This window comes from Odontesthes bonariensis, chromosome 2 (genome assembly GCF_027942865.1).
Source record: "Odontesthes bonariensis isolate fOdoBon6 chromosome 2, fOdoBon6.hap1, whole genome shotgun sequence".
NCBI classification, from domain to species: Eukaryota; Metazoa; Chordata; class Actinopteri; order Atheriniformes; family Atherinopsidae; genus Odontesthes; species Odontesthes bonariensis.
The window spans coordinates 12,129,495-12,157,200 of NC_134507.1; the positions used below are offsets into that span (position 1 = coordinate 12,129,495).

At 39.8% G+C, this 27,706-nt stretch overlaps 1 protein-coding gene across 16 annotated transcripts in view; it reads right to left on the minus strand.

Annotated features, from left to right (window-relative positions):
* The window catches only part of LOC142391472 (neurexin-1a-like), a 250,712-nt gene extending 223,244 nt beyond the window's left edge, over nucleotides 1–27,468 (minus strand). For 7 of the 16 annotated variants that reach the window (XM_075477284.1, XM_075477270.1, XM_075477278.1 and 4 more), the window contains exons 1-4: nucleotides 26,671–27,468; nucleotides 4,502–4,519; nucleotides 2,726–2,755; nucleotides 1,513–1,560 (exon numbers count right to left, since the gene is read on the minus strand). In XM_075477284.1, the coding sequence (XP_075333399.1) occupies nucleotides 1,513–1,560; nucleotides 2,726–2,755; nucleotides 4,502–4,519; nucleotides 26,671–27,382 (808 nt within the window). In that variant the 5' untranslated portion in view covers nucleotides 27,383–27,468. The remainder of the gene's footprint in view (nucleotides 1–1,512; nucleotides 1,561–2,725; nucleotides 2,756–4,501; nucleotides 4,520–26,670) is intronic. The other 9 variants (XM_075477356.1, XM_075477324.1, XM_075477305.1 and 6 more) reach the window with 4 other exon arrangements.
* Nucleotides 27,469–27,706: the final 238 nt, after the last annotated feature.

A 27,706-nucleotide genomic window follows, 5' to 3' on the forward strand; every position in this document is an offset into this window, starting at 1 on the left:
CAGAGGGTAGCAAGTAGGTCTAAAAAAGGGACTAAAACGCCACCATTTCACTTCTCAACTAGTGTCAATAATTAACACAAATATTGAAACAAGCATGTCATACAGCATGATCTTAACACTTATTTTGTCCATGTATGGATTGAAGTTTCAGACAACATCACAATGTAAAATGGGGATCTGCATTTAGAGGACACAAAAAAGGCCAAACTAGATTTATATAATGAATCAATGACAAACAAATTAGGATTTATCAAAACTTGACAGCAGCAAAAATATGTTTTTGAAGTCGTCCAAAGAAGTTGTGAAAAAGTAGTTATTCAAAAAAAGAAGAATCCCATTTGTTCCACATGAAATATGTATGTGATGGAAAAGCCCACTTGTATGCATCCGTTTTCCGAACCACGAGCAGGAAAGACTATGGAAATGACACTTACCTTGGAGGATGGAGAAATGGAATTCCTTTGTGTTTTTGCAAGTGTGCAAGCGTGTACAGTCCCCATAACATAATCTACAAATGTCATATGAAGATAAGCTTAAGGCAAGGCAGGCTGTGAATATGGTTAGAGGAAATATCCCCAAACTGAATTCTACTCAGTGTAATATCATCTGAGATATGGCTCTGTGTGAGAGAATATGTGTGTGTGAAGGATATCCACGTAGACCTACATTATATATCACAAAGCTTTAAGGCCAATTTATGGTTTCCTTATCCATCTACACAGAGTTTATGGTACGCACATCCAGTCCCATTCATACCTACTACATTTCAGGAATGAGTCATTCAATCTCAGAGCATTTTAGGCATAGGCATTAGAGTCACCTGTGCATCCTCACAGACATACTGTGAAATTTGTCGGATGGGGTAAATCTTCTTGCACAGTCTATCCTCAAAACGGAGTAAGTACTGCTGTATTGTTTCCCTGGCTTACATGCAGTTGGGACATGTCCAGTTCATTCACTTAGTGTGAACACTTGAGGATCCCCTCAGCTCCGTTTTTTAATTCACGAGTGGTTCAGTTTATGCAAACAAATCCGGATTCACAAATGTGGAAACCATGAATTAGCCTTTAAACTCGTAGCAGCAGAAAATTACAAATACATCAGCAAAGAATGATTCCTCACACCTTGCATCAACTGGTCAGCTTGAAAACTTACCTGCCAAGATGAAGCTTCAGAAGTACATGATATGAGATAACATTTAACATAACACAATAACTGCTAATTGGTGTGGAGAACTTTGCTCCAAACTAGAACTAATGACCCAGTAAATGTCAAAGGAAGGGCAGACTATATTGAAATTAGAAAGTAATATCAGATTTCAGGTGTAATGCTTGAATTTCATAAAATCCACCGTTGCTTTTCAAATTAGCAACACAAAACGATGGAATGTTATGATAAAATTAGCCATCCACACACATTACCACTAAAGTACATCAAAATACGAAAAGCTAAACAGGACTTGCTAAGTTTAGCTTTACTGCAGTAATCAACATAAAAGAATCAAAGTTTTACCTTGTATGCTCAGTAGGGACCTGACAAGCCAAGTTTCCCCTCTCTGCCCTGAGGAGGAGAGTCAAATGGGAAAGATCAGAAGTCCACTTACCCCTCAGGGAGAAGAGGTGAGGATCACAGCCAGGATGGGAGGCCCACAACACTATGATCAAGACTCCCGCACAACCTCAAAACCCCATGATTTAAACTAAAAAAAGTATAAATCCCTGGGAGCTGGTAGTTTATTGGAACTAGGGCAGTAACTACGGTGTTCTGACACCCAAATGAGTCTAATTTATGATTCCCATGCATCAAGCTGAAAAGAGCAGGTGACACAGCTAAACATGTGATTGCAAAGCAAGAGCAGCACCTACCTTGAAAATCTTTAATTTAATTGTTTGTGGAAAAAAAAAGGAAAAGAAAATGCTTGTCGGTGACCTTATATACATCGCATGAGTATATAATGCCACAAATACTGCTACAAAGTTCAGTGATTTTGAAGAATCAAAAAGGATAGTACCTTTACTTTTACCTATGAGATTTGATGAAATGTTCCATGAAGAAAGCAGATTCCAGACAAAAAGGGAGAACAAAGGGAGAGGAGACACCAATAAGTGTCATGGTAAAGTTGGAGAAAGACTGATGAGAGAGGATAGAGGCTTGATGGCTACAAATATGTGCAAATATAAGAGTAGAAATGGGGAGTGTGATAATAAAAACAACACTTCAAACCCCTGCTCTGCCACAAAATGACTATATGTAGTACCTCACAAATGGAAAGCTCAATATAGAATAGATAGACCGTGTGTGCAGATGCTTGCAGCATGCATTACAGAAGCACAGATGAGGATTAGCTTTAAAAGTCAGTGGGCGATTTTCCAATACCATGCATTACATTCAAACAATGTGAATGCAAGTGCTGTTTTACTTGAACCACCACCATTACCAAAAAAAAGGAAGTTATATTAAAAAAATGAATAATTAAAAGGATAAAAATATAGGGACAAATGGCATGGCTATTTTAAAGAGCGTGGAATCAAAAGGCAGATGAGCTGGAAAAACCAAGTTACTGAGAGACTAAAGGTCATTGAGGTCATTCAATAAAAGTGAACTGACGGCAGTCCATATCTGAAGCTTCAAGCCAGCGTATGAGTTAAGGGCACAGATGTTTCTGAGCACAAAGGGAACAGGAGGAACAATGGAGGAATGGTGGGAAAAGGAATAGAGCCCATACCTTGGTCGCCCATCATCAGGTGTGCCAGACCTTAAAGGAAAACAAGAGCACAGTCAGCAGAGAACAAGGGATCATGGGAAACTGTGTGACACTGACATGCAGGCATCTCTTTCAAAGTAGATGTCTGTGTTACTTGAGGAGTATTGGGATAAGGGAAAACTGGGGTGGAGAGAAGGAGGGGGATGCACAAACAAGGTTAGCCACATGAGCATTTAGTCAACCAATGCAGGTTGCAATGCATCATCAGCAACTTACTACAAGTCATTCAGAAACTTTAATTCAGGTTGACCTTTCACCTCTAAGATAACCATCCCAGCAGGACACTGTAGAGTGCAATATCTGCACACAAATATTGACTTTTTTGTGTGTGTTTTCTCAAAACTCCCACTTGCAAATTACTAGTAAAAAAAAATAGGAAATTGCATATGAAGTGGTTGCTGTTTATACAAACAGTTTAATTGTATTCCATTGTTTCAATCACAGTTAAATAATTCATTAATAATATCCACTGAACTTAATGTAGGAAACAAACATCCCTGTCTTAATTGGTAGGTAATTGCAATAAAACATCTTCAGCTATACCTGACAAATGCAGGGAATACTAACATTTATTTGCTAAAATCAAGTTTGCATGCTAGCTAGTTGGGCAGCTAATGGAAGCTAGTTGTTTGGAAGGGGTTTTAGCCATGGACAGATTAAATGGAGTGCTTTCTGCTGAACATATAGCATTAAGATTTGCCTGCTGTTTGACAATAGGGTTAATTACAACCACAAATTAGCAATAATATTCTTAGTTTGGAATATGAATAAAAGGAAAGCCATTCTATAGCCTATAAGGTTATCTTTAAGTGCACATTTTGAAGTGCCCTGCGATGACATTTGTTGCGATTTGGCTCTATATAAATGAAACTGAATTGAATTGAATTGAAAATTCTACCAGTCAAACATTTCTTAAGCACCTAAACAAAAATTGCACTCCTGAAAAGGGCAAAAAAAAACAGCTGTGAGATAAGCAGCACTCTGCATTTAGTGAAATTGAATACGATTGAAGTCATGATTTAAAGTCATTTATAAAGTGATGAGGTCATTGATTTAAGAAATAAGTAAATTATTCACGAGGGTAAATAAAATTAGAATTTTGTTTTGGTTATTGTGTTTCATACAGAGCATGTGAACGGACCGGAGCGTGCAAAATATACTCGGAGCGTGGAGCTCCAGTTCCGCTCCGATAACACTCCGATAACAGTCTCACGCCACGAGTCTTGGGCATGCACAAATCCACCCAGATCTCACCTGTGCCTTCAACAGTTAACAAAACTGTAAGCTTACACTTTAAAAATCGTTCGTTGTGTCACGCAACAAACCCGCTACACGTACCCATGCACGCCCCGGATGAATTGATCCTTCTTTAAAATTTGAGCGAGCGTGGAGCAATTCCACCGGAGCGGAATACATTTTTTTGGTGAACTGCGTTCACATGCTCTGGTTTAATTTCAGCTAATCCTTATATCATTTTTAGCTAAGGATGTCTTTTTGGACCTGTTGTATTTTATGTTATCTGGACATCCTGGATATATATAAACATGTAATAGTTATAGCCATAATGGACAATTAACTAAATACCCAAGATAGAATGACACATAAATAAAAAATCACACTTACCACTCCAGTTACATCGATACCTTCACCGTTATACAACATTTGCTTACATTTATTTGAGAAGCCTCAAATACAAAAAAATCAGCTGGAGCTAGTGTCAATATTGAAAATACCCACCTTCGGTATAGTTGTCTTCTGGAAGCACAGACAGGCAAAGAGAGAAAGAGGAAGATATTCATTAAGCAGCATGCAGACTAGTACTGGCCACTGCATGTCGTCGCCATGCAAGGCATTAAACATCACATGCAAGTGACCTATTGTAACCCCTGCGTAGAAAATACTGATTTATGCACAGGACCTCAATTTGTTGTCCCTATCCTCAACCCCAGTCCCCTTTTTTTTCATGCACTGACCTGGAATACAGGACAGAGTTGAGAGAACCCTTCTGAATACTTGATTCAATGGCAAAGGAGTAAAATCTTTCAAGCAAGTCTTAAAACTGGCATCACAGTTGAATGATTTAGGAACCAGTATTGATCAAGAGGTATAAAATGGCAGTGAGATAAAGAACTTAACATCTTGAGGCTGGTTCATCCTGTTCAGTTAGGCTCATTAAATCTTTTATCTACCTGGTTTTTCTTTAAACATGACTGACACATAGCTTGTGGTATCAACAACTATTTGCTTTTACAGGCTCAACAAAACCTATGGATAGCAATTGTTTTTATGAAAACCTGTTCTAAGTGACAAAATGCACTGCAAGAGACAATAACCAAAATAATCAGACTATGGCTATGATAAAGCAACGCCTCTAAAGTTTCAGAACAGGCAGGAAGGTCTCGTGTTACTGGAAATCCGTTCAGGTGATTCGGTCATAGCACTGGTGAGCATATATTGGCAGTGCAAAAGGAGATTGCCACCCAAATAAAATTGCCCTGACAGTAATTTTTGCAATCAAGGTGAGTTTTATGTGAAGTCTGTCACTCTAATAAAAGAGATAAAAATAACAATTACATGTTGGCAAAGTAATACCAAATAGGTGAGATAAACATCATGCCGGCAGTGGGGAAATAAATTGGTTTGACAAAATGATGTGACTGGAAACATGCAAAAATAATCAAATTAGAATGTGTTATGCCCCATATGCACTGCCTATAAAAAGGAAAAATATAGTCAGTCAGCAGGTCTATTTAGCATTCAGTGCTTAAATATTAATACAGTACCAGACTTACAGGTTATTGTAGAAGATATGGCAACAGTAGAACAATCTTGATGAGATTATATCTTTTGGAGTTTTGACAATGATGACAATTGACTGAAATCATGAAGACGTTAGCATGCTATGTCCAATTTATATTTACACACATGGAAAGTGGTCCTGTAATCAATCCAGTTACTATAACCATGCAACCAGATTTTCTTTCTGCAAAATGAACTCCTACCTCGTCAAACTGGCTTCTCGCCCAGAATTAAGCGTTTTTATTTTGACCCCAAACTTACCATCGCCACTGGATCCCCTTCCAAATCAGACACCATGCAGAGAACATATCCAAATGATCAATTTATGATGAAATTATGAGGCAATTAATCGCTGCTTTGGTAAACATGACAACACCAATTCTGTAAAATTTTGTTTGCACATTTTCTGAAGACGTTTTCTTAATGTAAAATATTTCTCTAATGACGTATCATGAACACAGTAGTGCCTCATTTATCCAAGCCCTTTAATGCAAATGACACACGCTTTACATTTAAGTTGGATTTGTTTGATTAACACTGATGGAAACGTGTGCACAGTTGAGGAGTCTTTTCCAATTAAATGAACAGGGCTTTTAGATAAAAAGAGATCCTATTGTCAGAGAGTACACAAGCATGCATACTGTTCACAAAAAAAGGTTTGCTTGATGATGAGAAGCACGCTGCTGAAAAAAAAGCATTCTTAGAAGGCAGGCATGAAGCTGGCAGTTGCAAAAAGACCACATGAGAAAAGGGAAAGAAACATTTGCTGATGTCAAGACCCCAAAGATGTTGACAAATTTTGTGACATTAACCAATAACCTTCCTATTGTACTGAGGCGTAATTGTATTCTTCATTGTCATACACTTAAATTTAATGAGTGACCAGTGACGGGGGACTACCTAAAAGTTTAGACTGTGTGCAAGGTTATTATGGAATTAACACCGTGTTTTAGTGATTTCCTTTCTCCTAACAAATTAAAACAGTAAAGCCTAATTTAAAGGAGCAATTATTAATTATTCTTGTTATTTAAGTACAGCTGTAGAGGTATGTAGCATTTAGTGCCTTTATATTAAATCTGATCTGAGCACATTATCCTCAAATAATTTGAAACCCATACAGGGCAAATAAGAATACTAATGTGAACAGCTAGTTGTTGATTGTGATGCATGAAACTAGAGGAAATAGCTGCTCGCTGAATGTGATTCAACAAAGGATTACACTACAATCATTTATGCAAACCGTGTCAGGTAGTGTTGGCAAGTCTTATGAAGTGAAGTTTAAGCAACTTGCAGCGGCCACACGAAATGTGGTTTCATTTGGTTGTGTTCAGAGGAAAATAAGCTTTTCTTTAACAGCAGTATCACCTGACAGGAACCATTAAAACAAGCCCCCTATCACTCTCCCTCACACACACGCACACACTCACATTTCTTTCAAAAATGTACCCAGCTGGTTACATTATAATCCAGAGTCGTAAATCCGTTTAATCCCCTTGACAAAGTGATCCCAGTGCTATTGTGCCGGTAACACTACACCAAAATGCACTCAACTGTCTACCAGGCGATTTGCATCTCTGATGGTCTTATGGTGTTGATCATGCACATGGTGTATGGCTCATGGAACATAATTACATCACTATTCAAGTTGATGCCTCGATGAATGAAACATCTGGTGTGTGACAACCAAAGTAAAGAACAGGGATGAGTTGATTTTCTTTTTCACTTTGCTTCATGCAGTCATAATTCTGACACATCAACTCAGTCGTAGTTCTCCGATGGTGAAGTCACTCTGTGACAAATGTTCAAAGCCAAAGGGACAGAACATACAGTCAACAGAAAAACTACCTCTGCACAGTCTAATTTTGTAAAAGATATCATCAGCCAGCTGGACAAAAGGCCATTACGGCGCACGCATGTCTGTCCTGCTGTGTGTCTGGATGGAGTTGGCCGAAGAGACATGGCAAGTCTGGGAGACTCCCCCTTAAGAAACATGTGTCACATCACTAGACACGACATCCAGCTAAATATTCAATCCATTTTTCTCCACCATTAAACAATTCTCAAGATTTTGTCTGCCTGAATTAACATTTGTCATCTATTCTTAATGCTATCATCAGGCTGTTCATTGTGATTGTTGTTCCCAGTTTTGAACCACTTAACAAGCGTTCCCTACTATAAAGAAATGGAAAAGTAACTAAAATCTAATAAAATAGTTTCTACTTTTGAGCGTTTTCTATTGCAGTCATATTTATTGTCAAAAACATGAAGCCCTGTGCTCTCAAATAATGTATATTTGTAACATCTGGGCACAGATTCAACTGCATGTCATCACAAATAAGCTAACTTCCTCCATCCACCTCCCAGTTTATACTCTGATTCCTGTTACTATGACATACAATATGAAAATACATAAATCTGTTTCACCAATACTGTCTTAGAAAAATGACAAAGCAAAGATTGACTTGCAACAGTTTGAAAACAAATGCATTTTCTTTTTTTAACTGTTGATTTTTTTTTCAATTACAAAACTCTGCATCCATATTTCATGCAGTCATTATTTATGGCACATTGCTCTGGCTTACAGCATTTTGCTTATTTGGTAGACTGCTCAATTAGTATGTGACAAAGTCCCTTAAAAAGGGTATGATTGCAAGAGAAATATGTAATCTTTATTCCCACTATAATTACATAATGTAATATGTAAAATTGTTCTCTGAATTTGAATAATTAAGCAACCAACACTTGTTAACAAAAGCAACTCCTTTTTAAAGATGCAAACAGTTGTTAATCATGAAAGCGCTGCCTTCAAAAAGAAGGTCAGGTGCAAGGTTGCATTCACAAAAACCTGAAATTTAAATCTGCAAAAGTAAAAAAAAAATGAATTCGGACATTTTTCTTTAAATGAAACTAAGAGATGTGCTTCTTTAAATGGCTGTAAGAGATAACTGCTACAAAATTTCCAAAGGACCCTGCAATCAGATGCTGGTAAACTGCACATAATAAGTCCATCTACAGTATGAGACATGGAAAAACTGTAAGTTCAGGTGATCTTTCTGATAATTACAAGAACATCATTTCAGATACACCAGTGACCTCTTACATTCCTATAATACAACTCCACTATGTCTTTAGACCATACAACCAAATGAAAAATGTCCTCTTCTTTCAAACACCAAATGTCCCACAAAAGCAGTCCAAGCAGCAACACCATGGTGATGTCATATGGGCTGTTAATACAGACTTTGAAGAGCTGTCCACTGCTGACCTATGTTTGCAGGTCTAATACTGCTAATACGGGTAATACTGCTCCCTGAATGTGATTACATGTTAATGTGTAAAATTCATTTAAATAGCATTTACAACTGAGCACTCTCTGTATGTAAAACATTGTACAGTTAAACACCACAGTTCTGTTGGGTCATGTGTGTACAATTTAATAATGAAAACAGTAAAAAAAACAGAATCTATTTGAAATGTATCAAACAAAAACAGTAAAACCACATTTTACACAACAAAATCGCATGACTTAGTTGTAAAAGAGCCCAGGTACTGAACCGGCTTGCATGCAGTGCAGTTTTAGCAGCTGAAATCCTGCAGTGAGAGAGATTTGGAAAATATTTTTCTTTCAGACTTACAGCAATCTGCCATCCTAAAAATTCAAGCTAAACATTTTTTTTAAACAAAATCATAAAAAAGATAGACACATTGACTTTTTATTTAACTATTCATTTTATTTATTTTTAAAGACCATCTACAATTTTTTGGAAAAAAGATTACAGATTTGAAAATTAGCAGAAAAAACGCTCACAGGAAAATGGAAAAGCCTCGCTGAAACAGCCAGAAAAACCTGAGAATTGATTTGCTGTTAAATTACAATTTCAACCAAATCGAGAGTAAGTAGCATAAGGGTTCATCTCTTTGTTTCACCATCTAAACCAAATGCATCTATCAAACAGAGGAATAATAGTTCCACTGCATAGCTCAACATCTCCCCATTACCTTCCATAAGCAACAGTAACAATGGGGAGTGAGGAAATGGGCTGAGTGACCAGCCACTCTGACAGAAACTAACCACAGCTGTGAATAATTATATTCTTGCCAATTCCCACTCTCCATGTCTTATTGGTGCCACATTTGGGCTTTCAGAGCAATTTTCTCTTCATCTTAGCTTTTTTGCACAATCACTCCTCTGGCACTGCACGAAATCCACAAATGGGAGAGTATACAAAAAGCTAACTCCTGAAGAGCTCAATAAAAAGAATTCGCATTTCCTGTCAGAAAGTTACTGACAGCGTAGTTACTGATGGCATAGACGATGAACTTTCCAGTTTATTGTTTTGACACATAAGAGCTTAATTAATGTGCTTCAGCAGTGGTTAGCAGCTCCCTTTTCTTCCTGTTTCACCGTTCTTTCGGTGTTTGTTCTAGGAAACGTTAAACTGTGCGGCTACAACTGGAGGATTTATTTTAATGATCAGACATTTCTGTCTGCCTAATGGTAAATAACAACAAATTCCCAACTGTAGATTGTTTTTAAGGAAGATAATCAATAAAGCTCTCATTGCCAACGTTTTGTCACATATTCTCTAAATCTCTTACTTTCTTGTGGGAAAAACGATACATGCACACACACACACACACACATACACACACATAGAAAAATTGTGTCTTTCATAAAGTATTAGTGTAATTTTCACCACTTTCTTAAACAGCGTTAGTGTTTTTGGTTTAATTTTTCTTATTATGCTACTATTCTGAGACTCTCTGGACAGATGGTGTGTGGACATTATAGTCCAATCCAGATATTTCAAAAGAGATATAAGTCAGAGAGGATTGTGTGAGCAGATGCACTGAAGACCTCTCCATTCTTTTACATCTTATGGGTTGGAATGATCCAACAGGATAATCAGAGCAGCTTATAAAGAAGTTCTAATAACCATAATCCCAGGATTGACGATATCTAGGATAGTATTACAGATGTGGAGTCAATCTTTTTTGTGATGCAGGAGTATTAAGATTCACAGGAGAATTAAGAAATCAATGCAAACAGCAAGTTTGTAAGTCGGGGCTCAGCATATTTGTAACTTGTTGTCATGGATCTGCCTGTGGAAATGCCTGTGAATGTAGCTAAATGTGCACAGCAGTTATTCAAGGAAACTCGCTGCTTCATCTTGCACTGTTGACATGTGACAAATCCCTATCTGAAGAGTGACTCTTCGGCTTAAGTTTAAAAAAAATTAAATAACTAAACTTTAAAAAAGCACACTGAGCATTAAATACAGCTTAGCTTTAAGCACTGTTATATTAATCCACATCCACTTCCATTATAATGACAAAAAATACAAAACTGTAGGTTCCCACTGAAAATGGAACCCCCCGATCTGTATTACTGGTAGGTACTGTTTGATGGGATACCAAGAAAAAAGCTTTTTTAATCAAGAAAATGTGGTTTCCTTTTTTTCTAACAATCTTAAATTGTTACACATAAACTAAACAGAAGCCAAAGCAAGTTTATTTATGAATTATTTACTTACTTATGAATTGCAAAGCTTTCAACTCAACTCAGAGGTATTTATATAGTGCCTAAAGGACAGAAGTATAACCCAAAGTGCCTTCAAGAGCAAAGGCAAGACTTACACATATGCAGCCAAGACAAAAAGATTAAAATAAAAAAAACACAACTACTCATAAAAGCATTTAGATTGGCCATTAATGCAAGAAGTCCAAGATACACAAATACAAAAGACAACAAGCTATATTAAAACAAGTAGCCCACAGGTATATCAATTAATTCAAAATCATGAAACTTGTCTTTGAAAACTAGTTTGTCTTTGCTCTGTCATAAGCACTAATTAGCACTATCGGATTCAAATTGTGGATGATCTCTTACAGCTTCTTTTTAGTATTTCAGATGACTCTTGTGACCAACAAAACCAAACTAGCAGCATCTAAAGTTACTCATTTTCAAAGCGAGAACATCATCATCTGCTTGGAATTTAAAGAGTTGCGCATCTTTCATCTATATTTGTGTACAGGAGACTAAACCATCCAATAATTTACTTGAAATTTTTTTTTATACCAATAACGGGTATAAATGAGGAGCTTTGCTCTGTGACACAATGAAAAAATATCTGTCTAAAGCCAGAATTGTTTTAGATCTCATTAGACATATTCATAGAACTGGTTTAGATTTCAGAGCATGTAATCAATGAGTGATGCATCTCATGATATATCATAAGCTCCACATGACAGCTTAACCCTTAAGTCCAATAAGAAACATGCTTTAAAGCTCGGTTTAATTTGAGTAACTGTGTGTATGTGAGCGAGACGCGGATATTCGGGTGTGTTTATTTGTGCTTAAAGGAGGAGTTTGGTGTCAAAGAATTTCACAAACACCCTTTGACAGTCCGGAGCAAATGTATTTAAACAAGACAAAAATCCTTAACGCAAATCCCACTAAGCTTTTGATCCCAATATCTGTCTTTGGACTCCGAAACAGCAGTACACTATTAATCTGCTTTTGTCTGCGTGAAGCTGCAGGAGGCCTTTGGACAGACCGACACACTCAGAGATACAGTACAGTCACATGATTTGCGACATGTTAACAGACATGCTTGAAAGAGAGTGATCCTTCAGATTAAGAATTCATCTACGTATACGCTATATCACACTGCAATTTGATTGTCTGCTCAGGCCAATGCCTCATCTTGTAATTTTAAAGAAAGTGATCATGAATGAAATTGAATGGGTTCTTTCTTATCCTCCTGCTCTGCCTTGACAGAGGAATTGCAGAGTAGAGGTATTTTTTTAAGGTAACCCTAATTCTTACTGAATAAATGTATCTATTTTACTCATTCCATGTTCATTTCGGTAGTCAAGGTGATTATTTTGCAGTCTTGTCTATTTATAAATTATTCAATGTTAAAAGCCTGCACACAAGTTTGCATGAGTCACTGTTATTTTATATCAAATGTTCATTCAATGTCCACACAGGGCTGATTAAAATAACCACAGATTATATCAACATATCCTTAGCAAGGAGCCAACCAAATATAGCCAGTGCAAATATCAGCACATGCATGACAATATTAAGATTCTATTCTTTTGTTGCTTTCAGTGTGTTAAGTAGAGTTTCCTTGGGGGATACAACAAAGCCAGAGCCGAAACCCAACAGAAATGTAACTTTGAATTATGCAATATAGAAACATATAGAAATACATACAAAACACTAGGGGTGCAACGGATCAAAAATCTCACGGTTCGGATCGTTCCTCGGATCAGAGTCACGGATCGGATCATTTTTCGGATCAGCAAAAAAAAAAAAAATAGACAAGACAAATAAACATGTTTTGTCTTTTTGTTTATTAACATTTTTAAATTATTAAATTGAAATATATAAAATCAACTTAAAGTGCACAATTAACATCTTCTTTTCAACATAATCAAAGAAAAACTGTCACGCCCAGAGACTCTCATTTTTTGGTTTTCATGTTTAGGTTATGTTTGTTTTCAGTCCATGTTTAGTTTTGCCTTAGTTTTCCCTGCACTCTGGTAATTAGTTCACTCACTGCACCTGTTTATTCCCCTCCAGCTGCACCTTGTCCCAATCACGTTCACTCCCTATATATGTTCTCAGTCCTTTTTGTTCGGTGTGAGATTCTACCATTCCCCATGTTTCTTACCTCATGTTACCTGACCTTCCTGGCTTGTTTCCTTGTTTCCTTGTTTCCTTGTTTCCTTGTTTCTTGTTCCATGTTCCATGTTCCATGTTCCCTTCGTCAATTTATTTATCCCTTGCCATGTCAAGTCTTTTTGTTTGTTCTTCATAGTTTTGATTTTTTTGAATCCGGCCCAAACGCGCCTTTTGTTTATTACTTTGTGTTTTTGTGAAATAAATCACTGTTTTCCTTTTAAGTCCGCATCCGTGTCCTCCCTAAAAACACATACACCTGACAGAAGAATCTCACCACAATGGACGCGGCGGATTTAGAAGCTGCTTTGCGGCTGGCCGAGGACCTCTGTTCCTGCTTGGAGCAGAACAGCTCCTCCTGGAAGAAACTGGACGTGGCCAATAATATCATTGACTTTTTTTTAGAAAAGAAAGTTCTCCAGACCTGGGCTGTGGACCTGTCTCGCGTCTGGGGGAAGGCGAGGACTGTGCAGCGCGCTGCAACGTTGGACATCTTTGGCATGGAGCCACAGCAGGTAGCTGCACTGTACTCCTCCCCCCTCACCTGTTCAACCTCTCCACAGTGTCCAGAGACCCAGCACCCACAGTCACCAGAGACCCAGCCGTTCCCGAGCTGGCCCCGGCCCCAGCCGTCCCCGAGCTGGCCCCAGCTATAGAGGCCTCCGGGCCTGACCCCGAACCCGACCAAGAGGCCTCCGGGCCTGACCCCGAACCCGACCAAGAGGCCTCCGGGCCTGACCCTGACCCCGAACCCGACCAAGAGGCCTCCGGGCCTGACCCTGAATCCGACCACGAGGCCTCCGGGCCTGACCCCGAATCCGACCACGAGGCCTCCGGGCCTGACCCCGAATCCGACCACGAGGCCTGCGGGCCTGACCACGACCACGAGGCCTCCGGGCCTGACCACGACCACGACCAAGAGGCCTTAGGGCCTGAACTCGACCAAGAGGCCTCCGGGCCTGACCCCGAACTCGACCAAGAGGCCACCGGGCCTGACACCGAGCCTGACAAAGAGGCGGCAGGGCCGGACAAAGCCTCAGAGCCCATGGGGTCCCAGCCCATGGACTCACCTGTTCGAGCCCCTCCTTCCCACCCCCAGACGTTGGGGATGTCTGGGATCCATCCCTTGAAGGGGGGGCTCCCCCCCCGCCGGATGTCCGGCCGACCGATGGCCGGTCCCCGGCTCCTCCTGCCGCCACGCAGAGGGAAGTCTGGGTGCCAACCAGACCACCGCCTGCTGCTACGTCATCGGGGGTCCGGGCGTTCGCTGGACCAATGCCGTCTCCTGCCGCCACGCAGAGGGAAGTCGGTGCCAACCAGACCACCGCCTGCTGCTACGTCATCGGGGGTCCGGGCGTTCGCTGGACCACTGTCGTCTCCTGCCGCCACGCAGAGGGAAGTCTGGGTGCCAACCAGACCACCGCCTGCTGCTACGTCATCGGGGGTCCGGGCGTTCGCTGGACCACTGCCGTCTCCTGCCACCGCGCCAACGGAAGTCTGTGGGCCAACCAGACCACCGCCTGCTGCCACCGCGCCAACGGAAGTCTGTGGGCCTACCAGACCACCGCCGGTTCCTGCCTCGCCGTCTGCGGTCTGGGCGTCCGCCAGACCACTGCCTGTTCCTGCTATGCCGTCTCCGGTCTGGGCGTCCGCCAGACCACAGCCTGTTCCTGCTATGCCGTCTCCGGTCTGGGCGTCCGCCAGACCACAGCCTGTTCCTGCTATGCCGTCTCCGGTCTGGGCGTCCGCCAGACCACCGCCTGTTCCTGCTATGCCGTCTCCGGTCTGGGCGTCCGCCAGACCACCGCCTGTTCCTGCTATGCCGTCTCCGGTCTGGGCGTCCGCCAGACCACCGCCTGTTCCTGCTATGCCGTCTCCGGTCTGGGCGTCCGCCAGACCACCGCCTGTTCCTGCTATGCCGTCTCCGGTCTGGGCGTCCGCCAGACCATCGCCTCCTGCTGCCCGAAGCCGGTACCACATGGCCGTCTTTGGTCTCCCGCCTGGCCGGCTTCGAGCCCCTCCCTCCCACCCTTGGACTGTGAAGGGTTGTCTGGGATCCACCCCTTGAGGGGGGGGCTCTGTCACGCCCAGAGACTCTCATTTTTTGGTTTTCATGTTTAGGTTATGTTTGTTTTCAGTCCATGTTTAGTTTTGCCTTAGTTTTCCCTGCACCCTGGTAATTAGTTCACTCACTGCACCTGTTTATTCCCCTCCAGCTGCACCTTGTCCCAATCACGTTCACTCCCTATATATGTTCTCAGTCCTTTTTGTTCGGTGTGAGATTCTACCATTTCCCATGTTTCTTACCCCACGTTACCTGACCTTCCTGGCTTGTTTCCTTGTTCCTTGTTCCATGTTCCATGTTCTGCGTTCCCTTCGTCAAAGTTAAGTATTTATTTATCCCTTGCCATGTCAAGTCTTTTTGTTTGTTCTTCATAGTTTTGATTTTTTTTTTAATCCGGCCCAGCCGCGCCTTTTGTTTATTACTTTGTGTTTTTGTGAAATAAATCACTGTTTTCCTTTTAAGTCCGCATCCGTGTCCTCCCTAAAAACACATACACCTGACAAAAACAACTTAAAGTGCAACATAAAAACACACCGATAGCGTTAGTGATCGCTTTAGCCCGGTCGGATTGTGAAGGAAGGGGCTGCTTAAATGCCGCGGTGATGAGCGGTTGTTGAGCCGCTTTCAGTTTCACTCCTGTCAGTGAAACACCGGGGTGATGTCGCTGCAAATGCGTGGCCATGCTCGATGTGTTTCCACTGTTGTGTGGCTTTCTTGTGCCACAGTGCCTACACACCGTCACGGTTTTATCCACCAACCTCTTTCCTTCTTCATTAAATTTGACAGGGAAGCTAAAATGCTCCCAAACAGGGGATTTAAATGACGTGGGGCGTTCAAGCTCTTCTGTTCCTCCGCTCGCCATGACCACACTGTGTTGCAGGTTAGGGGTTTTCTTTATGTTAGCTATCGCTATGTCAGCTACGTGTTATGTCTGTGTGGTAACCTAGGCGACAGGTTTGTGTGGCAGCGCGAGTATATGGAAACAGACGTAGCACTAGAGGCAGCAGTTATCGTTACAGTAGGCCTTGTCACTGTAGCAGTCACAGTGCCGTGTGGATTAAGAGTTTTTCAAACTTTGACAAAACCAACATTCCTGTGGTGGATGTTTACGTATGTGGATATAAACCAGATCTTCATTTTCTTTCCACAAAGGAAAAAGAGACAGAAACTGCCTAATTTACGTTCACTTCCTGCCCTCTTAAAAGCTTTTGGGGAGTCGAACTCGCAACAGACGCTGCAATAAAAATTGGGATAGACTCTAACGAACAAAGAACTCACTCTTTGAAAAGTGGGACACTTACTATCTTATCTAGACCATAACTCGAAAGTTGACACTTTAACACCCCTTTTCACCAGCAAACCGACCAGATGGCTACATACGAACTGAGAAGACTTCACTAAGGCTCACTTTTAGTCGAATCTTAAAACTATATTAAATGTGTTTGATAACCGTGTACAATTTCTTTCAGGTTTCCAGCTTGATCACAAGACGCATATAGAGACAATTTGTACGATTCTGGCTTAAATATTGACAAAGAACTGATTTTGGTGGAAAACGCCCAACCTGCCTGATGGAACCACATTGCCCCCTAGTGGTCTGCAGTGTTGATTAGTTGAACATTTAAATCCCAGAGGACTCAGTAAAATGGACAATATATGCAACTAGTAACTTCTAACGATGTCCCTTCGGTATCTATTTGGTATTTGTTTAGTGTCCCCATTGTTAACACAGAAAATTAACATTTCATAGATATTCATCTGAATTTTGAAAGTCATAATTGTCTTTATCATGTGTGTTATTTTGATGTCTTTATATTACAAGTCTATGTTATATCTTTAATCTGCATATCTTAACAAGATGTGGTGTTTTCAGAATCACCGAGACAAATGTTCTATGAGATGGGAGTAATGGAGAAACACAGAGTTCTTTGTCTCATCCAGAAATCCCCCTATAGCACAGATCACCTTACACAGACATGCACACAGTTCAAGCATGTCGTTGGCTGAAAAAGTAGTGTAAGCCCCGCCTCCGAGAGTCAAAACCCGGAACCCGCGGAAAACACACGCGCTCTCTGGATCTCTAGTTCTCTCGTTTGCTGGCTCGCTTCAGGCGTCTGCTCTCTTGCTTCTTGCCTCTTGTTCCAGAAGGGTTCCAACCCAGAGTTTCAGAAGGAAATTTGGGCAGAGAACAGCTGCTCAGAGACTTTTAGAGATGGTTTAAGCAGAAGAGAAGAGCTCGCCGGAGTTTGGGAGTTTTCCCATAATCTCAGGAGAGAACGGAAGGACGTGTGGATAACGATGCAGCGGACGACCGGAGGAGACCCTCCAGAACCCAGTGAGACCCCGGAGACGAGAAAGAAAGACCCAAACAAAGAAACAGATTGAAATACTCTGAAGATGCACGTTTTACGTGTTTTTGTTCGTCCCTCGCCATCCACGTCCTTCTACGTCGCACGTCCTAACCTCCGCTGTTTCACGCCATCATCACCTTTTCCTACCAAGAAGCCAACTCCAAGCAACCTTTTATTAATCTTCTGTGAACTTAAGTTCACTTCATCAGAGAAGCAACGGACCCACTGACATCAGAAGATTCGATCATCTAACAGCAAAGCCCTCAACACCATCGTCCCCGTTTCCCGGTGGAAAGAAGCAACTGAGAAGCTAAAAAGTCAGCCACCACAGCCAGGAAGGCCCAGAGAACGGAAGAGAAGTCCCCTCGGACCCCGCGTGGCCGCTGCCGTGTTCCGACTAAGCAAAACTTCAGCACAGTAAGACCGACCCGTTTTCACCTTAAAGTGGGTTTGATGGATGTCTCGAGGCTTTCACGGCATGATAAATTAATCCGAAATGTCAGTATTTAGCGTCAAATAGTCAGCCAACCTAAACTATTTGAATACATCCAGTATCTCCCCATTCCCCATATTTTATTTTATATTCACTAAGTGTTTTATATAATCACCCATATTCCATGCATCTCCTGTTTGTTTAAAGGTTCATGTCTAAGATCATATCATTGTAATAAACAGCTCATATATCTATATATATGTTATAATCACAGATTGTGTCGTATGCTTTCTTTACGTAATGTCTGTCCAACCAAACGAGAACTTCACGAAAGTAGCGAGATATGAGACTGAATATTAATTGATTATTAATTGATTATTAATTAATTTAACACCAGGATCGTAAGATTTCGAACAGTTTTCCTACCTGACTGTGACTTAAATTAAGTTAAAAACCTAGGTAGGTGGTGCCCTGAATTCGAGGTAAGGTTTATTTGAGACTGTAAGAACATCTCATAAATCCTTATATTTAATAGGTATATAAATACCCGGTAACGCTACATCACCAAAGTCTAGCCTACTTTTATTTTCCATGCCCACTGTTCTACGTGTTGTACGCTGAGGGCAATAAATCACAAACGAGCCATAGGACTCAAACGGAACGAACGGATCACGGATCAATGATGATCCGTTGCACCACTACAAAACACAGAAACCAATATACAGAGACAGCCTTGGACTTGAAGACACAACATTCCTGCAATAGTCAAGGTAGCCTAAATGGAATCACTGATCTTCTATTCTAAGGTTGGCGACAATACCACTATGCCAACCAGCCAGCTACTAAAGTTGTATCTTGGAACTCTACAATATCAATAGGACATTAAGAGCTTTCATTAAGAACTCAATGGGACTGTGGAGGACAACCCTGGAGGCCAAATCAAAGTCAATTGCACAAGTAACCACTAAACCTCTTCGCCAGATCATCACAAAGAGTGGCTATGGATAGCATTTCTATTGTGAAGCATTTATCAACCACCTGCTGCACGGTGGTGTGGTGGTTAGCACTGTTGCCTCACAGCAAGAAGGTTCCAGGTTCAACACCCAGCTGGGGCCTTTCTGTGTGGAGTTTGCATGTTCTCCCCGTGTATGCGTGGGTTCTCTCCGGGTACTCCGGCTTCCTCCCACGGTCCAAAAAATCATGCATGTTAGGTTGACCACCTGCTGGTGGTGGTCGGAGGGGCCGATGGCGCCGGTGCATGGCAGCCTCGCCTCCGTCAGTGTGCCCCAGGGCAGCTGTGGCTACAATCCAGTAGTCTGCCACCATCAGCATAGCACTTTGAGATTCCGTATGAAATGAAAAGTGCTTTACAAATGTAATTGATTATTATTTTTATTATTACCTCTTCTATATGGATGATATCAAGCTGTATGTCAGGACTGAGCGAGACATCGATTCACTGATCAACTTCACCAGGATATACAGCAAAGACATTGAAATATCATTCAGATTAGTCAAATGTGGCCAATGTTATGAAAGAAAAGCATGATAATCACAACTGATAGGGTTGAACTACCAGAAGGCAACATAGTAAATGTTGACAACTGAATGAATACCTTGGGGACCAACAGGCAACTGGCAACCATGTTGAGGTTGTAAGGAAGTCAACCACTACAAAGTACCTACAAAGAGTATGGGCAGGTCTTGAAGAATCAGCTGAATGGGAAGAACATAGTCTGAGTTATCAACATGAATCCCCTGCCACTTATATATATTTTCATGTTGTCCAATTCCATTGTGTTTCTGTCAATTCTGTCTTTTGGTAGCTAATATAAGTGCAGTTATATACATTTGTTATGTTGGGTGTTTTCTATTTGCTGTATTCAAATTCCCTGAGACTTTGGTCGATCAAAGCCATGTGGCATTATCAATCCCAAAATCCTTGTGCTGTGAAGTGTCACTGTCCATTGTATTAGTGTACTGCTGCATACATGACAAACTTAATTTTTCTGATGCAATTGCAGTTCTCCTTTTAGCACTATTGCTTTTACAAGAAACGCATTATTCTCCCATTGTCTAATTAGTAGGAGTGCGAAATAAAATCTATATGAATCTGAACCTGTGTTAAACATAAAAGATGAACAGTATTTAGCTGACCTCTGGATTACATAAAATGTCATAAACTTGTCCAACTGCATGAACCTAAAGTTTAAATTAAGCTGATGTTTTGGCTGCAGAATCAATAATGCAAGATTTTTATATAACATGACAGTAAAATGGATGGACTGGCGACTTGCCCAGGGTGTACCCCGCCTCTCGCCCAATGACGGCTGGGATAGGCTCCAGCCCCCCCGCGACCCTACAGTTGGATTAAGCAGGTATAGAAAATGGATGGATGGATGGACAGTAAAATGTCAGAGTGGGTCCACACCATCAAGACGACAGCGTATGATAGGACCTTCACAAATCTGCAGAGTCTGCACAACATTTAAACAGTGACCCACACACCAGATGATCCACTCGTAGCAGCAAAGGTGTCTCATGTGTGCACTATCTTTGCCTTGCAAAGTTCAATCAAATACAATATGACCAACAATCAATGCTAACACAGTTTGCAACGGACTATCAAATTATCTAAATTTTGTAAGAAGGACGAAAGTCAGAAGACTATTCATTAAGCACAGAAATCGCACAACATATCTAAATACAGTCTGGTGAATATTTGGAGGCTAATACCATCCATCCATCTATTCATTTTCTAGACCCAATGAATCCAATGAAGGATTGTGGAGGAGTTAGAGATTATCCTGGCTGCCATTACGTGAGAGGTGGGGTACACCCTAGATAGATCATCAGTGGAGGCTAATGCAGCTAGTTAAAGTAACAGTACCATTACAAGTAAAAGACACAATTAGGATTAAAGGCAATTCGATAATCCATTCTCCAATTCATTCCTAAAGATTTCTGATTTTACAGTGTGCTTAAGAATAAAAACTTTCATGGCCTAACACTAGCATGAACACCAATTTAAACAATGCCCACTAACGTGTAATTCACAGACAAATGCTTGCCTGTATTGTATATGAGAGTATAAAACAAAGTCAAACTAAGAACTACCAAATATGTTGCAACTCTCAAATTCAATGCTATTAAGTACCAAACATACTTGTGATTCCTTGGTCTTTTAGATTAGATTTATCTATTTAAAGATACCCAACCGATGTCACAAAAATTAAATGCATCATACCTGATGTATCTACTACAGGTTAAGAACTAGGTCGAGAAACTTTTTCTCTACCAATTATTGCGCACATACTGTATACAACTAATGACAAATTAATTTTGATATGTAAAACTACCTTTATTCTGTTTTTCTATAGTGTGTAGTACAGTGATGAAGCAATCCTTCTGTTTTTGTGTATTTGTTGTTATACAATTGTCCTCCAGTGTCATTCGTGCATTGAGCATTTGAACTTAATTGAACTTTTACTAATTTTCCTTTCTGTCACCTCATCATCCAATCTGCACATCTGTTGTTGATACTAAAAACCATAATGGAAGCTCAACAGCTGCAGCAGAGGGCTGGGGCGAGACAAAAAACCAAAACTGTGATTTGAGAGGTTTGTGTTATGGAGTCTGTCTCTTTTGAGAACGGTATCATCAGCAGTTATCAGTTTTCAACAGTTCTATTCACCATCAGCCTGCAAAACAAGCAACCGAGTGAACATTCCATTTCGCTGATAAATGGTTTGTGGACAGTTCTGAACACAGTCACAACTCTGAAGTATTGCTAATGTTGCTTTTGAAATTGCTCAATAAGTAAAGTATTTTGCGAATAATATGTCATAGATAATTATTACTTACCGTTTAAATTAAGTAAAGTCACAAAAAGGAGCTATTTTTGCTACATTTATATCTTAATCCAAAGGAGTTCATACCAAGTGAAGTTAGAGCTAATAACTAAAATTGTGATGTAAATTATAACCTCTAATCTAATTGAGGGGTTGTCATAGTCACGATTTTCAAATTTTACTTGCAGTATATTTCATGAGGAAATTCTACAGCCACTGATTAAAATTCAATTTGGGTGACACCGACTTAAGGAAACGAAGACATAACAAAAACAAAAGAGACCAATGATACATGGATGGAAAAAATACTTTCCTTCGGTAGGAAGATGTAAAAATCAGGCAGCAGCCTGTTATTAAATCTGTCAACTAAAAAAGTACTGACAGTACTAGTTCTAATTAAATGTCCTGTTGCTATAGATGGATGCATGTCGGTGTGGTGGTTAGCACTGTTGCGTCACAGCAAAAAAGTTTCTGGTTTGAATCGTCTGTCTGGAGTTTGCATGCTCTATCTTTGTTAGATAGATGGTGGTTCTAAATTTACCCTGGGATTGAGTGTAAGCACGAATGGTTGTTTGACTCGTTTATCTCTGTGTTGATCCTACGACGGACAGGAGACTTGTCCAGGGTGCACCCTGCCTCTTGCCCAATGGCAATGGATAGATGAATAATCAGCATGGACAGTTCATTAGAATTAGTGCAACAAATGCTATTTTTCAGTCTTTGTATACAGATATATAAGATTATTCAATCAGGTTCATACCATCACTTGTGAAAAGATATGCAGGGAAGATTCCTCAATTTGTCATTTTTCTTATATAAAATATATATTTAATTTTGAAAATGCTCCTGAAGGAAAATCTACCAAGAACAGGTTTGAAAAATCTAAGACTATCAGAACAATTTAAAGTTGTGTCTCTTGTATAGATTATGTTACAGTTCATTCCCTCCTTAATTGCTGTGACAGCTTTGTGTTCAATGTTTTAATATTTTCACAGATGATGACGATTTCAAATGTGAAATTTGGTGTGACATAAATTCTCTTAGTACTGGTCGCAGTCATACTACTGTGTCATCATGCATTAGCAGCTTAATTATAGACCAGTAGTTATGTTTGTCCAGTATTGAGAGAAGTTTTCAGTTTTCAACGTAATCACTTTTAGGGTATTTGTATTTAAAAGGTTTAAAAAGCTATGCCATAAATCATAGTGCCAGGCAGTCATTGTGTTGAGACCTTATAAGCTACTCTGTGAATTGCATTCCACGAATAATAATACAAAATGACAACTTAAATGCTGTGTAGTCCTAGTTGAGGTCTGGTCCACTTCCTCACCTGAAGTGATTTATGGTTAGTTAATGTACGATGAAATAAACAACATTTTATCCAGATGAAATATGAAGCCATGGAAAGCATTTATGTTATTTCTCTAATGCAGAACAAAAGGACAGATTCTGGGAACTTTCTGACCACAGAACAGTGCATTTAAATAATTGTTTAGCCGATCAAAGGGATTTGGGCATGAGTGTGCGTGTGTGTGTGTGCATGAGAGGACATGTTTTTTTGCATGCATGTGGTTGGACAGAGGAGAGTTGACAGGTCTGGTGGTAAATCCTATAATCCTTTCATCTGATCAAAGTAATACAACAGCTTTAAAATTATTCAATGGAAGTTTTAAACTTCAATGTACTTAATAGTCACATCCAGTCATAGACATTAAGTACACAGTTTCTGCTGTATTTGTAAATAAATTTGGCTTTTAGTCCTAAATGGGATAAGATCATTTATTTGAGAGGTGACCCTGTCTTTATTTACTATTTTAAAGTTTTGGTCTGATACAATATGGCAGAGTTCTTTCTTGCTGCACTTGCTGCTTCCCTCTTCATTGCAGCTCAGGATGGTGAGAGGATGAAAAAGCAAGCAACCAGATTATGTTGTCTTTGTAAAAAGTTCAGCTTTGATGAATGAGGTTTAGTTAAAACAAGTGACAAACGTCAGTAAATCTTATTTGTAAAGCAGAACACCGTTTACACAAGATGGTGTGCAATGGAATGGTTTGGTGCCTTCCTCCTTTTTCATATTCTTCTTGTTGTTTCTTGTCTTGACAGGCACACAGGTAGAATAATGTCCTGTGCCGAGAGAAAATGTTTCCTTTTTTTTCCATTTCAATGGGCAAATCCATTCTTTATTTACATAAGTTTAAAGCTAGGCTTGTTTATGGGTTTTGCAGTGAAATGCATCATTTGACTGTGCATAATGTGAAAATGGTTCCGTAGAGACAAACCAACAAAAACCTTTCACTGAACTCCACACTCCACTCAGCCCTATACAATTTTTACCATCTTTTAGCATATTGTTCTGGCTATACAGAAAAGATTTGTGTTTCAAGCCAGTCTCAGTTCTTTCATCAGTCCATTCCAATAGTAGCAGGGACACATTTTTGGCATAAAAGCTACTGAGACCCAAGACGACATACAAATTTAGCAGCTAATTGGTTTAAACAGCTAATCACAATAATGTTCGTTAAAATGATCCCTGCAGCAACTTTGCTAGATAAGATGGTATCAGTTAAGTTGGCAGTATTCTGTATTTACACATAGGTCCATCCTTCATTTTCATACTTGTCAAATCAGTTCTCCATTTAAAACACGGTTGAATTTGGTAGCAGTGCCTTTTAAACTTCATAACCAAAAAACTGATATAAAAGTGCACAAAGATTTGCAAAGGATTTTTTTTTATCAATATTATTTCAGAGTGGCTTTCAGATCATCACTACAATTAGTCTAAACACCATTACCATCAAAGTTGATATACAGGCTTTTTCATGGAGCCAAAGTAAGTGTATCGTATGTCACGCTTGTCTTGAACTGGAAGGTTTTAACCAACTGCTGATTTCATGGGTGACCATTGTCATTAATAGCCACCATGATTTAAAAATATAATCCCTTCACCTGATTTCTTGGCAAATAAGACACAGGTAAGAACACAAAAGAAACATACACAAGAACAAGCCTTTTCTTTCAAGGCATTATTCAAGGACATCCCCCACATAATCTAAAACAAAGTAAGATTTGATTAAATGTAGATATTAGATCAAGGCCATTCTTGATATTCTTGATTTGTTTTTTGTTTTAATTTGTTTTTTCAGTAGATGGTGGCAATGCTGTATAAGTCCTATGATTACAGACCATCTGCTTTTGAAAAGGCCAAGATACAGAACAATGCTACAAATTGGTGGCATGATGAAACATATTTACTGCTACACTGGATCAGGAATTTGATTTGATTCATAGCAATTTGTTACATTATGACAATGCCACCTGTTACTTTTCAATAAAGTGGATCTCTTTAAATAAACATATACATAAAGCCACCCAACACTGGACACCTATTAGTGAACAAAAGCAGCAATAATTTATCATATCACTGCATGAGGTGGTTAGAATAAATTGAAAATGAATAAAAAGATAAATAAAACCCTCATGTTCTATTTAACACAAGAAAACACTGCATGTATAGTACAGTGTTTTGTGTCTTCCTCAATAACAAATGGCAGTTAGACATGAATATTTTATACTGCAGTGGTGAATTATTCAATGTAGTTTTAACAAGCTTATATTGAAAAGATTTACGTGCTTTAAAAAAACTAAACAAATAAAAAGTAGAGATCATACAATGAATTGTATATCATGTATGGCTAAGATATATGGTAAGATGAGACCAAAAGTCCACATGTATTAAATAAGAAGGAAATTAAGAATGAAAAAACACACACACATAAACATTTCTCCGATCTCCCAACCAACACTCACTCCTCCCCACCACAGCAGCAAGCTGCCAACCTCACTGTAGCTCACTGAGTAGCTGTATCGACGATCCTGAACACTGTTTAATTTGTCCTCAAAGCAATACAAACTAAAACACATCTTGATACTATGATTGGATGACAGGATTACATGTTAACTGCCTAAAACAAAGTCCCAATGGTCCTTTCCCCATCCTATGCGTTTAGTTTGAATAGTTCTTTTTAAAATGTCTCTATTTTCCTTCAGTGACTTTTCTGCAGTTCCAGATAAAAAACAGTTGTGGTAAAAAGTAGTGGCTCAGTTATACTACAATTGATTTTTTTTTCTTTTCTGCTTGATTTTTCTTTTTCATAATCTATAATTGAATAGATCATAATTTTTTTAATAAGTCCTACTTAATATTAAGTTTAAATAATCAGTATATTAGTATGCCATCACTCATTACTGATCTGTAAACCTCAGTATTAGCATTTTGGTTCAACTCTGTTGCCAGTACTACTATCCCATTGTATGAAGTCAATGATGTCACTCATGTTTACTCCATCTAACCCACAGACGATAATTCCTGCTCTTCCATTTCAGGTAAACCATTGGAGATGTTTCATAGGTCAACCAATCCCAACAGACCTATTTGATAAGAATGGAGGACACCTTTGGGGATGGAGAACACCAGCATGTTTTACTAATGAGGCCTTGCAGGAGATTCACTCTTTACAAAACAACTGTATTGCAGATCAATAGCATACATCGTAGAACTATGACAAAAACAAAACTTTAGCCAAATGGAGGCAGGGAATGCATTACTTTTGGGCTGATAGCAACTTCACCAAAGTGGATTAACTTGTAAGATTAATCATGTTAACTCAAAAGGCCACGTTTTGCTTAAAGTAGGTTTCAAACTAAAGCCGTGTCTTACCTTCACTGCAGTCCTTTCCTTGGAAGCCAGTGTGAGAGCAGTCACATGTTGGTTCGTTGTTAATTAAACCGCAGACTCCTCCATTTAAGCACATGTTGGCTGAACCGCAGAGGTCCATTAGGACCCCGTCACTGTTGATCATAACAGATTCCGTGTTGTTGACCTTTACATCTGTTATCCATCCAGTGAAAGGCAGCTGATCCTTGACCACAGCCGAAGTAAGGCGCAGTGCCACAGACCGTAGCTCCGGTGGTATCCCGCCAACAAACAAATAGCTGAAGACAGTCATGTCTCGTCTTTTTGACTTCACCTCCACCCATTTTATCTCACTGTCCACTATTAGAGTTGTGTTCTTAAAGTTTCTCCTTATTGTGACCGTGTGCCACTGGCTGTCGTTGACCGCTGTGTCAGTTAGAACAGTTGCAGGCTCGGCACAGAAGATCGAAAAACGAAGGCTGAGCTTACCATTCAGTATGAGAAGTTCTAAAAAGTCACAAAATCCCTCATCGTCGAAGTAAACTAGCAGCCCATGGGAACTCTTTGTTTTCATGTTGAAGCTCATTTCACTTTCACAACATGCATTCCACACTGGAAACCTGGCCCACTGTCCCTCAGCACCTGTAAATTCTAGACAAGTGCCTATTTCTACAAAGCAGCAAATGAGAAGCCCAAGCCATATGATATGGACGCTGTGTGGCTTTTGTACAACCATTGTGTGATTATAAATTGAGTTGCCTGTGTGTAGGATTTAAAGGGTCTGAATTTACTTATAAGAAACTTCTGATTAAGCAAAAAGTATGTTGGTTTAACAGTGAGAGAGTAGACTGGCATATAACTGACTGTCTACGTGGACATACAACTGTGAATCGATGCATCGTAAGAAAATAGATTAAATGCTGTTACAGATTTGCACATCAGTGGGTTTAGCCAACACTTGTTTTCTGGAGCAAACACCATTACTGGCCAAACCTCTCACTGTTCCCGCCAAAACAGTTTGAACTCTTCAAAGGTCCTCTCTGCCATGGCTTAGTAGTAA